General features: G+C 44.9%; 2 protein-coding genes across 5 annotated transcripts in view; one reads left to right on the plus strand and one right to left on the minus strand.

Moving 5' to 3' along the window:
* Positions 1 to 6060, plus strand: part of CNKSR2 (connector enhancer of kinase suppressor of Ras 2) — a 277648-nt gene extending 271588 nt beyond the window's left edge. For all 4 annotated transcript variants that reach the window (XM_030807378.1, XM_030807379.1, XM_030807380.1 and 1 more), the window contains 2 exons: positions 323 to 519; positions 3815 to 6060. In XM_030807378.1, coding sequence (XP_030663238.1) covers positions 323 to 519; positions 3815 to 4030 — 413 coding nt within the window. In that variant the 3' untranslated portion in view covers positions 4031 to 6060. The remainder of the gene's footprint in view (positions 1 to 322; positions 520 to 3814) is intronic.
* On the minus strand, positions 4057 to 9824 carry KLHL34 (kelch like family member 34). The gene has a single exon (XM_012500876.2). The coding sequence runs from the start codon at positions 9286 to 9288 to the stop codon at positions 7351 to 7353; it is 1938 nt and encodes a 645-aa protein (XP_012356330.2). The 5' UTR covers positions 9289 to 9824; the 3' UTR covers positions 4057 to 7350.
* Positions 9825 to 13418: the final 3594 nt, after the last annotated feature.

The following is a 13418-nucleotide window of genomic DNA, read 5'->3' on the forward strand; positions in this document are numbered from 1 at the left end:
TCTAATTCTTTGAACTTGCTGGACTCAAGATATATATGGCAATTTGCTATCAAGAGTATATTTGGTTAATCAAATAATCCTATTATTTGATCATTCTAAAACAATTAGCTGCCTGTACCTAATGTTACCCAATATAACTAGCAGCTGTGGGTTTTTGTTGTTGTTTTTTAATATAATAGTGTTTTCATAGTCATTCATTATCCTGTTTTTCAGATAGTTTTGATATTTTAATAAATTTTCCGTGTGTCAAATAACTTCATTGCAATGAATTCATTTCTCTGTCTTTCTCTCTCTCTATCTTTTTTTTTTTTGGACATTGCAGGTGAAGGTAGAGAAGAAAAGTTAGGAGACTCATTGCAAGATTTATACAGGGCACTGGAGCAGGCCAGTCTGTCACCACTAGGAGAACATCGTATTTCAACCAAGATGGAATACAAGCTATCATTTATAAAAAGATGTAATGATCCTGTAATGAATGAAAAACTACACCGGCTGAGAATTCTCAAAAGCACTTTAAAGGTAAGACAAGAAATGGAAGGACAAATTTCTTTGAAGAGATTCATTCTTAAAGTGGATTACCAGATACTGTAGGTTGAGAAATACAAATTGGGGGCTGGGGAGAAGAAGAGGTAAGCAGTAAGAACTTGAAGCTGAGCTGTTTCTATGTCATAATAAGTATATTGGTAAAGAGAAGATCATCTTAACTTTTCATTAACATCTCAAAGCACTGATTAAATGTTATTTTACTCAGTTCTAGGAGAAAACAGGATGTGATTTAAATTGTTTTCTAAAAATGTAGGGCTGGTGTTATTCCTCAGTCTTAGATTTTCTAAGATAAAAATACCATGTAGTGTAATTATTAGCATTACTAAAAGAACACAGCATGCATGCAGAATGCAATAGTGGGTGCTAAAAGAGTTTGAGATATTTCGTGATTTTTTCCTGCATGAACTACAGTGCATTTGGGATGAAGCCATGGTGATTTGTGTTCCATGTAGAAATTTTATAATTGTTCTGTTTATGTTATCAGTTCCCAACTTACATATTACCCTCCTATTATACATTTCTGTAAGTGTTTACATTGCCTCCAGTCTCCTTATTATATGCCCCCAGGTTGGGGAGGAGGTGATGAGGACAGGAGAGCAGAGAGGCAGGAAGTGGGAAAAGGAGGCAGACAAGTGAGCCCTGCTCACTGTGTGGGGGAGTGTGTCGGGGAGATTGAAGGAGAGGGCCCACCGCACAAGCCACCTGAGCAGGCCCTGTGCCCTTGTAAAACAAAAACAGAAGACATTTATGCAGCCAACAAACATGAAAAAAAGCTCATCATCACTGGTCATTAGAGAAATGCAAATCAAAACCACAATGAGATACCATCTCATGCCAGTTAGAATGGCGATCATTAAAAAGTCAGGAAACAACAGATACTGGAGAGGATGTGGAGAAATAGGAACACTTTTACATTGTTGGTGGGAGTGTAAATTAGTTCAACCATTGTGGAATACAGTGTGGCAATTCCTCAAGGATCTAGAACTAGAAATACCATTTGACCCAGCAATCCCATTACTGGGTATATACCCAAAGGATTATAAATCATTCTACTATAAAGACACATGTACATGTATGTTTATTGTGGCACTGTTCACAATAGCAAAGACTTGGAACCAACCCAAATGCCCATCAATGATAGACTGGATAAAGAAAATGTGGCACATATACACCATGGAATACTATGCAGCCATAAAAAAGGATGAGTTCATGCCCTTTGCAGGGACATAAATGAAGCTGGAAACCATCATCCTCAGCAAACTAACACAAGAACAGAAAACCAAACACCGCATGTTCTCACTCATAAGTGGGAAGTGAACAGTGAGAACACATGGACACAGGGAGGGGAACATCACACACTGGGGCCTGTCAGGGGGTGGGGGGCTAGGGAAGGGATAACATTAGGAGAACTACCTAATGTAGACGATGGGTTGATGGGTGCAGCAAACCACCATGGCACGTCTATACGTATGTAACAAACCTACACGTTCTACACATGTATCCCAGACTTAAAGTATAATTTAAAAAAAAAAACAGAAAAGAACTATCATACAGAGTATGTGCTGTAGTAATTTCAGGAAACAAAAGGTCAAAGGGCTCCTTTGGGAAATATTTCAGATCCATAGCTTGCTGCTGAGGTTTTGTAATTTTGAAATATAGGTGAGTACCAAAGAGATAGACAAACTAGAAAATGACCTGAAAAAATTTCAGATAGCAAGCAGCAAAGTTTTCAGACTCCATTAGCTTTTAATTGGTAGTCATGCAAATACTACTGCAAATCCAGGGGACAATTTAATGGACTTTTGGGAAGAGCAGAATTTTTAGAGAGTGCTGTAATAGTTGTAAGAATAGTTCCAGTGACTAATCCTACTCCAAAGATATCATCACCCTCCCACCTTATAGAGCCTCTCCACTTCCCCCATTCAATTCTAAACTGCCTGGCTTAGAAGGCAGGCAGGCATTTTGAAGCAGGTTAGATTCATGGATCTTAAAGACCTGTTTCTCTCCTTCTATCTCACAGCCCCTTTTCCCTGTCTTTTATGCTCTGTAGAGTCCCCCAAGGTATTTTCTTCCAGTGACAAAATATATGGCTACTGCCAATGTTCAGTTCACTAAGTATTGATGAATCACCAGGTACATGAATGCTCCACTCGATTCTCTGGGGCCAAGAAAGATAATGAAAAGTCACTGTAAAAAATGTCCCTCATTGGTACAAATGAACTACAGAACCCTATGCTTTTTGGCATGGAAAATTAATAGGGAATGAATTCCTTCATTAGGGAAGCATAGTTGGCCAAGCAACCCTGGATGTGTCTATTTCCTGGAATTTTAACAGTCCACCTCACCAAGCACAGATCTCAGATCCCACCACAGGCAACTCACAACATCCTCAGTCCCAGCCCTCTTCCATATTCTGGTCTGTGAGGCCAGACCAACTTCTTAACCACCTTACTGTTTTCTTTGCCTCCCAACTCTGGCTGGCCCAGAGGTGTATGCCTTACTTCCTGCAGAACATTTTCTACACTTCTCTAAGCTTTACTTGGGTCCCTAAAAGGCAGGGCTGAGCTGCTCAGACTTTCTTAACCCCTACTTCTCCATCCCACCTTCCACCTGGGAAATTCTCGTCTTCCCCAGGTGATAGTTTTAACTTGGTGAGTTATGCCAAAATGAAGCTCAGTCTTCAGCTGAGACCCACCTTCCAACATGGAAGGGAGAGCCGTTCTCCATTACAGGACCCCAGTGCTGCAGAAAGGGAGCCATAACATTCACACAGCAAGAAATATGTATTTGTGGTAACAGGGGGTCCATGCTCAGTCTCATTCAAGTATAAGAAGCTTACCATAAAGCAGGAGAGAGAGAACACATGCAAAAGTAACTCAAGAAATAGAATATGACAAATGTACTCAGTGGCAGTGATGGAGTAGTGAAGGGGCATAAATGAGGGAGAAAACTTTTCTGAATGTTTAAGCACAGCTTGAAGAAATGAGAGGCTTTTGAACTGGATCTTAAAGAACGAAAAAGGTTTCCATAGCAGAGATGGGCAAAAGGACAGGCAAAGAGAAAAGGCAAACCACACAGTGGGCAAAAGGAGGCATTCCTCGGGTGTAGAAAAAAGTACACTAGGACGTGAGTCTAAAGAGCTGGGTGGGTGTGAGTATCCAAAGCCATCTCCTGTGGGCTTCTTAAATGTTTTGCCTATTAACTTTTTATTTTAAACTTGAATAAAACTTTGTCCCTGTCTTAATTGTTGAATCCTTTTTCTTTTCAGGCCAGAGAAGGGGAAGTAGCCATTATCGATAAAGTCCTAGACAATCCAGACTTGACATCTAAAGAATTCCAACAATGGAAGCAGATGTACCTCGACCTTTTCTTGGATATCTGTCAAAATACCACCTCAAATGACCCACTGAGTATTTCTTCTGAAGTAGATGTAATCACTTCCTCTCTAACACACACTCATTCATACATTGAAACGCATGTCTAAATGTATTCTGCCTTCAGACCATCTAGTACCTGCTGGTACTCTGAACAAGTATATAAGGTAGTTTTTATATCAATGTGTGGAACACTTGACAAGCTATACTTTAATGTTACCAAACTATATGAAACAAACCATATATGGTCACAATACCACTATCTTTAATGAGCATTTGTATATTTTATATGCAATCAGTGCTCAGCTTATGTTTACCATGTGCAAAATCAACTGTCTTTAATGACTTAAAATTAACTTTTGCAAACAATTCTAAATACAGGTGGTCTTCAAGTAGTAAAACCACAAAAGGCAGTTTTCTATCTATGGTCGTCTTTTCTCCCTTTAAGTTAATTTTATATAAACAAGACTTCAAAAGTAAATCACATTTTTTCAGGTGCAGACATCCTTGTGGGTGGGAAAGAATTTAAACCTTTTTTATATTTATTAAAATGTTCTAAGAATTTTCTTAAACATTGCACAAAGTTTAATGCTGTAGTTTTATTTTTGTGAAATGTAGATGCGCATACAAGAGCTAAGCAAAATAGAAGAGCATCGACATAAGAAAAGTTCAGGTATCTAATATTCGTCTTAATAGTCTATTAACTTGTGAAAGCTAAGTTAATGGAAATATTATTCCAAATCTATGAGAACACTTGGTGTATCAGGGCAAAGCTTTGTAAGATGTTTTTGTAACTAAGACCAAAATTGAAGATAGAGCTGCTTTATTTTCTTGGTTTAAATCTTCCTTTATTTTTGTAGTGATGAGATGCTGATTGTGTACAGAAGAATTTGAGAGGGGATTTTTAAAAACTGACTTAACACACCCAGAAAGGCAGCTAACAGCTATATATATATAAATTTCAGCCCAAACTCATGTTTTTAAACTCCAACTCTTAAAAGACAACAAGATATAAACTGAAATGAATCAACTTTCCACTTAGTTTCCAATTTTCCCCTAGTCCACTAATTAAACTTATGTAATTATACTTCAGGTAGGGAAGTACAATATGTTTAGTTACAGGCTGATGTGTGTTATAAAAAACAACATTGAAAAAGAAAAATGTACTTCCCTTCTAAGGAGCAAGCAGGTGATGGTCATTCAGAGAGATGTCACATTGAATTATGAGAGAAACAATTTAGAGGTTTTTTTCCTCATGAATTGTTCTATAGAGTGGATGAAGTCTAAGGAAAAGTCCTCTTCATATATTTCCATTTATAAGCGTCTTGTTTTTGAAAGTGATCACAGCATGAAAATGACTGTGCTGCTTTTTAGTGTCTGGCTGCATAACGTACAAGTCACAATTTGCTGTTTTTTTTTTCAGGAGGAGAAAGGGAACCTCCTTTACTATTCTGTATCCTAAAATCTACTTCTAATCAGCTTTATACTGTTGCCTGTACAGCTCAGTGAATGTACTTTCATCTTTAAGAGTTCAGATATATGCCAGTGAATATTTTTGCTGTAGAGCAGAAAGTAAAAACTCCACAGCGGGGATCTTTTTCTTTGCTTTTGAAACCACCATTGAATCACTATCGTTTTGCAGACTTTGCACAACTGTACAGGAGAGTGGCCTTTCTACAGCACATTTTCAGTAATCCTATATTTAGTCAAAATGGATGAGAAATCATGTATTAATGTTTGTATGGAATTTTGGGTCCAGTGTAATATTTTTATCATTTAAAAAGAACTCTATTTGTAAAAACATTTATTTACTGCATGGATATTGACGCACATTAAATTTGTGGGATTTTGTATATGTAAAAAAAACAAAAAACAAAACAAAAAACCTCTTGTCCTAAAATGAAGTGTGCTTGTTACAGGTGTTTAGACTTATTGATGTTTACTAGACCAAATGTGTATGTTCGCTTAAAAATATATGTACCTGATGGATGTGTCATGTTTACAGTGGCCAGATTGTGGCCTGTAAACAGCAAGCAGTTGATGGGAAGACTAGCTCTGTTGCTACTAAGCAGCTTTTACTTTTGTAAAGTCAGCTCTGTTGTTTTAAATGGTAAAAATTAAACTAATGAATTTGACAAGACTCTTGGCTAGCCTAGCATGAAAGAGACCTTTTAACACTATATAATATCTGTACATTTTATTGCATTCGTTTCAAATCTAGGAGAGAGGCAGCACTGTAAACTGAAGTCAAATAAATTCAGCTCTTAATGAATCCTTATAAAGCACCTACTTTATTCATGCAAAGTCCTTACCACATTTCTTTGTGACCTAATTATACAGCCACCACCCCCCATCCTAGTTTTGAGTTCTAACTTTGCTGCCTCATTGGTGATACAAGCCAAAAGCAGCACCTGTTCAGTATATACAAGTATCTTATCTAAGACCCTGAAAAATCAAGCTCGTTTCCCATTTACCTGACACGAACTTTAAAACTTTACCTATTCCTCTTTCCTTTCTCTGTGATTCTTTTGGGGGAAGTGGGGGTAACCACCAAAAATTGATTTTTTTTTTACAAATATAATCTACAGTATGTCTGCAGAATGAACACTTAAAAGAGTATGAAAGAAATCAGTTTTTGTTTTGTTTTGGTTAGATATTCCACTTAACCAGAGGACCCTGATTATTATGGCTAAGGGTTGATGAAATGTGACTTAAAACCAGTGAGCTGTCTAAAGTCAGGGCAAAAGCAGCCTAGGGTGACACCGGTGACAGAAAAATTTAAGGATACTTTCTAGATTTAAAAAAAAAGTGCTTAGAGTTTTTTTTTTTACTTCTCAGTTCCATATTTATATCAAACCATCAGAGCAGAACTGTAACCATGGCTCCGAATCATAAAATCATAGTTCCCCCTTACAATGATTTCATGGTATTTAGCCAAGGCACTCTCCTTTCACTATTTATTCAGATAATGCCATCTCCTAGGACTTAATTACAGCCTTTATAGCCCACAATTTTCTGAGTTTTGTATAAACTTCCTGTGGTACATTTTTTGGCCTTTTTTTTGGCACATAAGTAATCACTGTTTTGCACCTAGGGAAACACTTTAACTGTAAGAGGGAAAATAAGGTCATATTTTATTTGTGAAAGTCCTTCTCTAGCCTTGCGTGAGCCTTTCTAAAAATTTTCTTTCACCAGCTCACTGAAGTTGATTCATGTAGCCTTCTATTTGAGCCCCCCCCCCACCGCCCGTCTCCCATTCTCAGCTCAAGGAGAAATGTTTCTCTTTGCTCAAGGCCTTGTTTGCCTGTTAACCTTCAGAAGCCACTATGCTCCCAGAATCCCTTTCTTAGAAAAAGCCCATCTGTTGCTCTGTAAGACTAGCCAAGCGCGACTTTCTCCTCCATTGCGGCAGGAAACTGGACTGACCCATTCAGCCCGGCACCAAATCTAGCGCCCCTCCAGCCTCTCCCTCCATCTCGTCGTCCCCACCCTCGGCCAGCTGCAGTACTGCGCACTGCAGGCCGCTCCAGGCCCAGGGCAACGCGCAGCCTATGTCCTCCCAACGGTCCAGGTCGAGGTCGTAGCCCACCACGTTGCGGGTAGGCACCTGGCGCGAGTCCCGCCACTTAAGGCCGCCCAGCAGCAATGCTGTCTCCTCGACCACGGCCAGCCCATAGCAGAAGCGGTCGTAGGGTAGCGGCCGCAACCGAGTCCACTGGTCGGCGCCGGGGTCGTAGCGTTCGATCTCAGAGAAGGGCTCGTATCGCCCCAGAAAAGCAAACACAGCGCCGCGCAGCACTGCCATGTGGTGCCCGAAACGTGCGGTGCCCATGGGTGCCTTCTTGCTCCAAGCCTGCTCCTCAGGGCCCAGGACGTATAAGTCCCGGAGGCTGCTCGCTCCGCCCTCGCCTCTCCCTGCCTTGCCCCCCGAGATGTACACAACACCGCAGTCCCCGACGGCCCCCGCGTGACCGTGCAGAGCCCGCGGTAGTGCCCCAGCCGCCGTCCAGCGGTCCCGACGCAGGTCGTACATCTCCACCGAGGCCAGCGCCTCACCGCCCGCGCCCAGGCCCCCAACGGCCAGGAGCCTCTCGCCCACCGCGCCGCACCAGAAGTGGGCCCGCGCTTCCCGCATGGCGGGCACTTCCGTCCAAGCGTGGAAGCGCGGGTCGTAACGGTGCACTTGGGCCGTGACCACCCGCGAGCCGTCGGACAGGGGAGAGGATGCACTGCCGGAAGGGCTCTCCCCACCCAGGACAAACAGGAAGTTGCCCGCGGTGCACACGCTGTGCCCCAGCAGTGGTGTGGGTAGCTGCGTAAGGCTGCGCCAGCGGTGATTGTACACATCGAAGGCCACCACGTTCTGGGTGAGCTCCCACTCCTCCTCCTCCTCCTCCTCTTCCTCCAACTCTTCCTCTTCCTCTTCGGGCTCTGGGGCGGCGACCCGGCCCCTAGCTGCCCTCTGCGGGGCCGCAACCTCCTCAATCACCACCTCCCGTGCCCTGCGCCCCCCCACCAACAAGATGCGGGTCTGGGGGCTCCGGATGCTGGTCTGCTCGCCCTGCATGAGCGGCTGGCGGGAGGGCGTCGTGTGGTAGTTGAGGGCCTGGATGATGAGGCCCTTGACCCGGGCGGGCAGCACGAGGCCAGAGCCCGAGTACACGCGCCGCAGTACGTCGGCGGGAACCAGGCCGAAGCGGACACGCTCCAGCAACTCTGTACAGTGTGCCAGGCGCTCAGTTGTGGGCTCCTGCCGCAACCAAGCTAAGGCCAGGCCCAGCAGCCGGGCCTCGGGCACCCGCGCCACGTCGGGGGCACCCAGTACAGCCCTCAGCGATGTAGGGTTGAGCTCCAGCAGTCCCGCGGGGCCCGCGCCCCGCGCCAGCAGCTCCCGCAAGTGGCTCACGATGCAGCGCTCGGCCGCGTCCAGCGTGTGAGCCAGGCCAAAGCGCGCCGCCACGTTGGCGGCGAAGCAGCAGTTCTCTGGAGCCAGCTGGCGCTCCAAGTAGCGCCCACAGAGCCCCAGGGCCTCGGTGACCTGCAGGTAGCTGGCGGCCTCCAGAGTGTCCTCTACAGTGTCCATGGAAAGCGACAGCCAGGCAGTGTAGATGAAGTCCAGCAGGCGCTGCAGGCCGGCTGCCGATGGCACGTGCAGGTGGATCACGCGCGCCCGGGATTCCTGGGTGTGGCTCTTGAACAGGGCCCTGAAGTAGTCACTGGAGCACGCCAGGAGCGACCTGTGCGCCGGGAATTCGCTGCCCTCGGTCTCCAGTGTCACGTCGCACAGGAAGCCCTCGGCACGCAGGGCCTGGTAGCCGGTGAGCAGCGCGCCGCCATGAGCTTTGCAGTAAGACAGGAAGTAACTCATTCTGCCCAGGGCTGGAAGCAGCCTGGCGGGACCAGAGGCCTGCTGGGCAGGGCCGGAGGCATCCCGGGGCACAACACTCCCGGGACCCCCGCGTAAGCCACAGAGCCCCTAGCAGGGGTCCATTTCTGCCTGCTCAGTTTAAAGCCCAGGGCTCCTTCATCCAGACCTGCAGATCGCCCAGTGCCCCTCTCAGAGCAAATCCAGTCTGGAAACGGTTTTCGGAGGCCCCTAGTAACGGAGGGCGCGGAATTTGGAGGCTTCCCGGGAGTGTGGGGCTTGGTTTCCACGACTGCCGAGGCTTCCAGCGCGTTGCCCGAAGTCCCCTCCCCGGCCCAATGTGGAGAGCCCACACCTGCACGCCAGGGGCGGCGGTGGCTGCACACCATCACCTGGAAGAACCGAGCTGCCGGTGGACTCCAGGGGTGCTGGATCTCCGACGGCGCAGATGCGGCGTCCCGGGAGTGCAGGGCGAGGACTCTGACCTCTCCGGGGTGGACGAGGAGGACGGGTTCTGCGGGTACCCGCGAAGGCCAGGGACAACTGGTTACGGGGCAGTGAGGGGGTGAGCTTGTTCCGCGCGGAGGATCAACTCAAAGCCTGGGGGATTAGGGAGGGGAGGGCGCAGGTCAGAGCGGCGGGTCAGAGGCGTGATTGGGCGCCGCACATAACATGCCGGTAGCTCACAGCGACAGGAATAGCGCGCCTCCTCGGCCTCCGGGGCGCGCCCCGCCCCGCCCCGCTCCCTGACTGCTGGCCGCGAACCGAGGGCACGGGCGCGGGTGAAGCGGCCCGGGCCAAGGGCTTGACTCCAGTGACCCTACTGGCCACCAACGTCACCAGAGGGTCCCAGGAACCCGGCTGGGGTTGCGGGAGCCGGAGTTCACTGGAGAGGCACGAGTCGCCGGAGCCCCTCGACCCGGTAGTGTCGGCGGAGGGGCGTCCGGCTGGGCAAGAGGAGTGTCGACCTCCCGGTGCCCCTGTGTCTGGGAAAGAAGCCCTGGCTCAACTTTCTGCTTTGAAGAGGCCCTAATTAATCCAGCGGGAGCGAGGATTAAGCTGCGACTTTGCGCGCTGACACCCAGTAGGCCGCTGCGCGCTGAAGAGGCACTGGCGGGAACCACGCCCGGGCGAATCCCAAGCTCCCCGCCAGCGGCGCTAGGTAACATGTCCCTCACCTGGACTCACCCTTGCGAGATGCTGGGCCTACTCTGAGCCCTTCCTGAGGCAGCTCGCGTCTCCCAGGCTGGCTCATTTCACCTTTGTTCCACGCCCGTTCCCAGACCTCACCTGAGTTTTCCCTTCCTATTCTTGGACCCTGGCCCTGACCCATCCCTTTGCAGCATGAACAAGGAAACTGTGGGTGACTTGGATTTTCTGCCACTCAGTGTCCACTTCCTTTAAAAAAAAAAAAAAAAAAAAAAGTCATTCCTTCCAATTTCTCTCCCCGATTTTCCACGCTCTGATCTAATTACTGGCTGCTACATCCTCGATGTTATCCCGGTATAATGAGCAGTACGGTTGCAAAGCTCGGTAAAGCTGGAATTTCGTAGGGCCCTTCCTCATAACGTTATTTTTTACAGGAAACACCCCAGCATGGAAATGACTAAAACCACCCTGATCTTGAGACTTTAGGAAAGCATCTCTCCATCTCCATCCTGTTCTTAAATAACTAAATGATTAATATAACTGGTCTTTTTCTTTCTTTCTTTTTATTTTTTATTTTTGCCAGTTTGGAGACTTCTTTCTTTTGCTTTCATCTCGGATTGATTTTTCTATTTTCTAGTGCAACCCCTCTGGCAGCCTTTTTTAGGTGAGCCTTTTGAGGGCATCTGTAATAACTCGTATTTCTGACAGCTGGGGTTGTATTTCATGGGGAAAAACAGTTCAAGGAAGGATAAAATTCTGTCATTTCCTACCTGGCATGCCATTAGTACTTACAAGGTCTCCAATTAGAAGTAATTCTTTAAATGCATAAAAGTATTAGTAAAATGATTTTGCTGTCAAAGATGAAACTGCATTATGACTTAAATTAGCCAAATTATAAAGTGCAGGCAGGGGCTCCAATTGGGCTTCCTTAAACTCCAGAGGCTAAAAATACTCCAATTTGAATTCCTAATGTTAGAGCTAAAGCTGGGTTGGGAGGGCGGGTGCTGGTTTTGTGGGGATTTGGGGGTTTTAGCATTAAAATTATTGGTTCACAAGTAAAATACCAGTTTGGTTCACTTTGCACAGATCTACATTTTGAATTCAAATGGCCTTTACCCAACCCAATAGAATTTTGCTAGAAGGGATTTTTGAGATCATTTAGTCAAACTTTGTCCCTTTTCTCTGAAATCTTGTTTTTCTTTTTAAACAAATGTGACAAACAGGCCCCAGTGAGAGTACGGTTTGTCTGGATGACTTGGATATTAAGTTACCAAGTCTGTACTAGAATCAAGGGCTCCCTCCCCACTATATTATGTGACCTTATGTACGATAAAAATAAAATAGTGCAACACACAGTTTATTTAAGCCAAATAGGGTGATAAAGTACACTTACCCCTTTTCAACTTAAAGCTGTTTAAATAGGTCTTTTAAACAGCATATATTTAATCCAGAAATTGGATCCTATCCCATCTGATCTGCCCATCACCATGCTTCCAGATTGAATTCAAAATGTCACACTTACTTGAGAATAAAGATGCCGTGAGAGACTTTAAACTCTTAACATCAAAAATCCAGTTTTACGTAACAAGTATGTGTTTATTGCTGGCCCAACATGCTACCTTAACATATTTTGCCATTGAAGGTTTAATGAACTGTGTTAACTGAAGATGTTTTCATATTAGGTGTGTTTATAAGACCTTCTTTAGAAAATGTAACTGTCAGTCTATCTAAAAAAATCATTGTCCTTTGAGTAATATGTATGAAAAATATAAGTATTTTAATTTCTGTGCAATTTTTTATTTTTAATTTTTGTGGGTACATGATAGGTGTATATATTTATGGAGTACATGAGATGTTTTGATACAGACATGCACTGTGAAATAAGCACATCATGAAGAATGGGGTATCCATCCCTTAAGCATTTATCCATTGAGTTGCCAACAATCCAATTATACTCATTATTTTAAAATGCACACTTATTATTGACTATAGTCACCCTGTTGTGTTATCAAATAGTAGGTCTTATTCATTCTATTTTTTTTAATCCACTAACCATCCTCACCTCCCCAGCCCCCACTACCCTTCCCAGCCTCTGGTAACCATCCTTCTACTCTCTGTGTCCATGAGTTCAATTGTTTTGATTTGTGCAATATTAAGTACGCTAAATAAAATTTCAGTGTGTGCTTTTTAAAGTTGTTGTAGATGTGTATCTTAAGTTGGTGTCAGTCTGTTTCGGCTGCTATTACAAAACACAGTAGTCTGGGTAATTTATAAACAATAGAAATTTATTGCTTACAGTTCCAGAGGCTGATAAGTCCAATATCAAATTGCCAGCAGATTTAGTGTCTATTGAGGGCTGTCTCCTTCATAGGTGGTGCCTTCTGACTGTGTACTCACATAGCAGAGGGGTGAGGGGCTAACAAACTCCCTCAGGGCTCTTTTGTAATGACACTCCTCACCTCCCAAAAGTCACACTTCTTAATACTATCATACTGGAGATTAAGTTTCAACATATGAATTTCAGGAGAACGTATACATTCAGACCATAGCGATTTGGGTTCCCTAGAAGCACACTTTGTGACCCTACCTGAAGGAATGTTGATAGACAGATCTAACAGGGTGAAGTCATTATGTTGAAAATGATCTACTTATGAATTGCCTTCCCTTTTAGCCCATAAATTCCAGAGGGCAGGGACTGTTTCTTGGTCTTTGTATCTGCAGCCTCTGTCATGGTCTTTGGCATAAGTAATGTTGAGTCGAACAGATACAGGGAAGGAGTAAAGGGTTATTTAAAGGAACTTAAGAGGGACAATTACTTCCTTATCTCTTGTTCTCCTTTCCCTCACACAGCTAGGATTTAGGACACATCCTGGTAAGGCCATGAGCTTACATCCCTAGAAATCAAGTAGATGACCATGGGTGGCCCCCAACTAAGGAGTCCACGTGGACTCAACTCCTTTGAGAAAGCCTTACTATCTCGTGCA

Source organism: Nomascus leucogenys, chromosome X (assembly GCF_006542625.1).
Source record: "Nomascus leucogenys isolate Asia chromosome X, Asia_NLE_v1, whole genome shotgun sequence".
Lineage (NCBI taxonomy): Eukaryota > Metazoa > Chordata > Mammalia > Primates > Hylobatidae > Nomascus > Nomascus leucogenys.

Bases quoted from the DNA above. Each gene is read 5' to 3' on its own strand.
- KLHL34 (XM_012500876.2), bottom strand. From the start codon at position 9,288: ATGAGTTACTTCCTGTCTTACTGCAAAGCTCATGGCGGCGCGCTGCTC.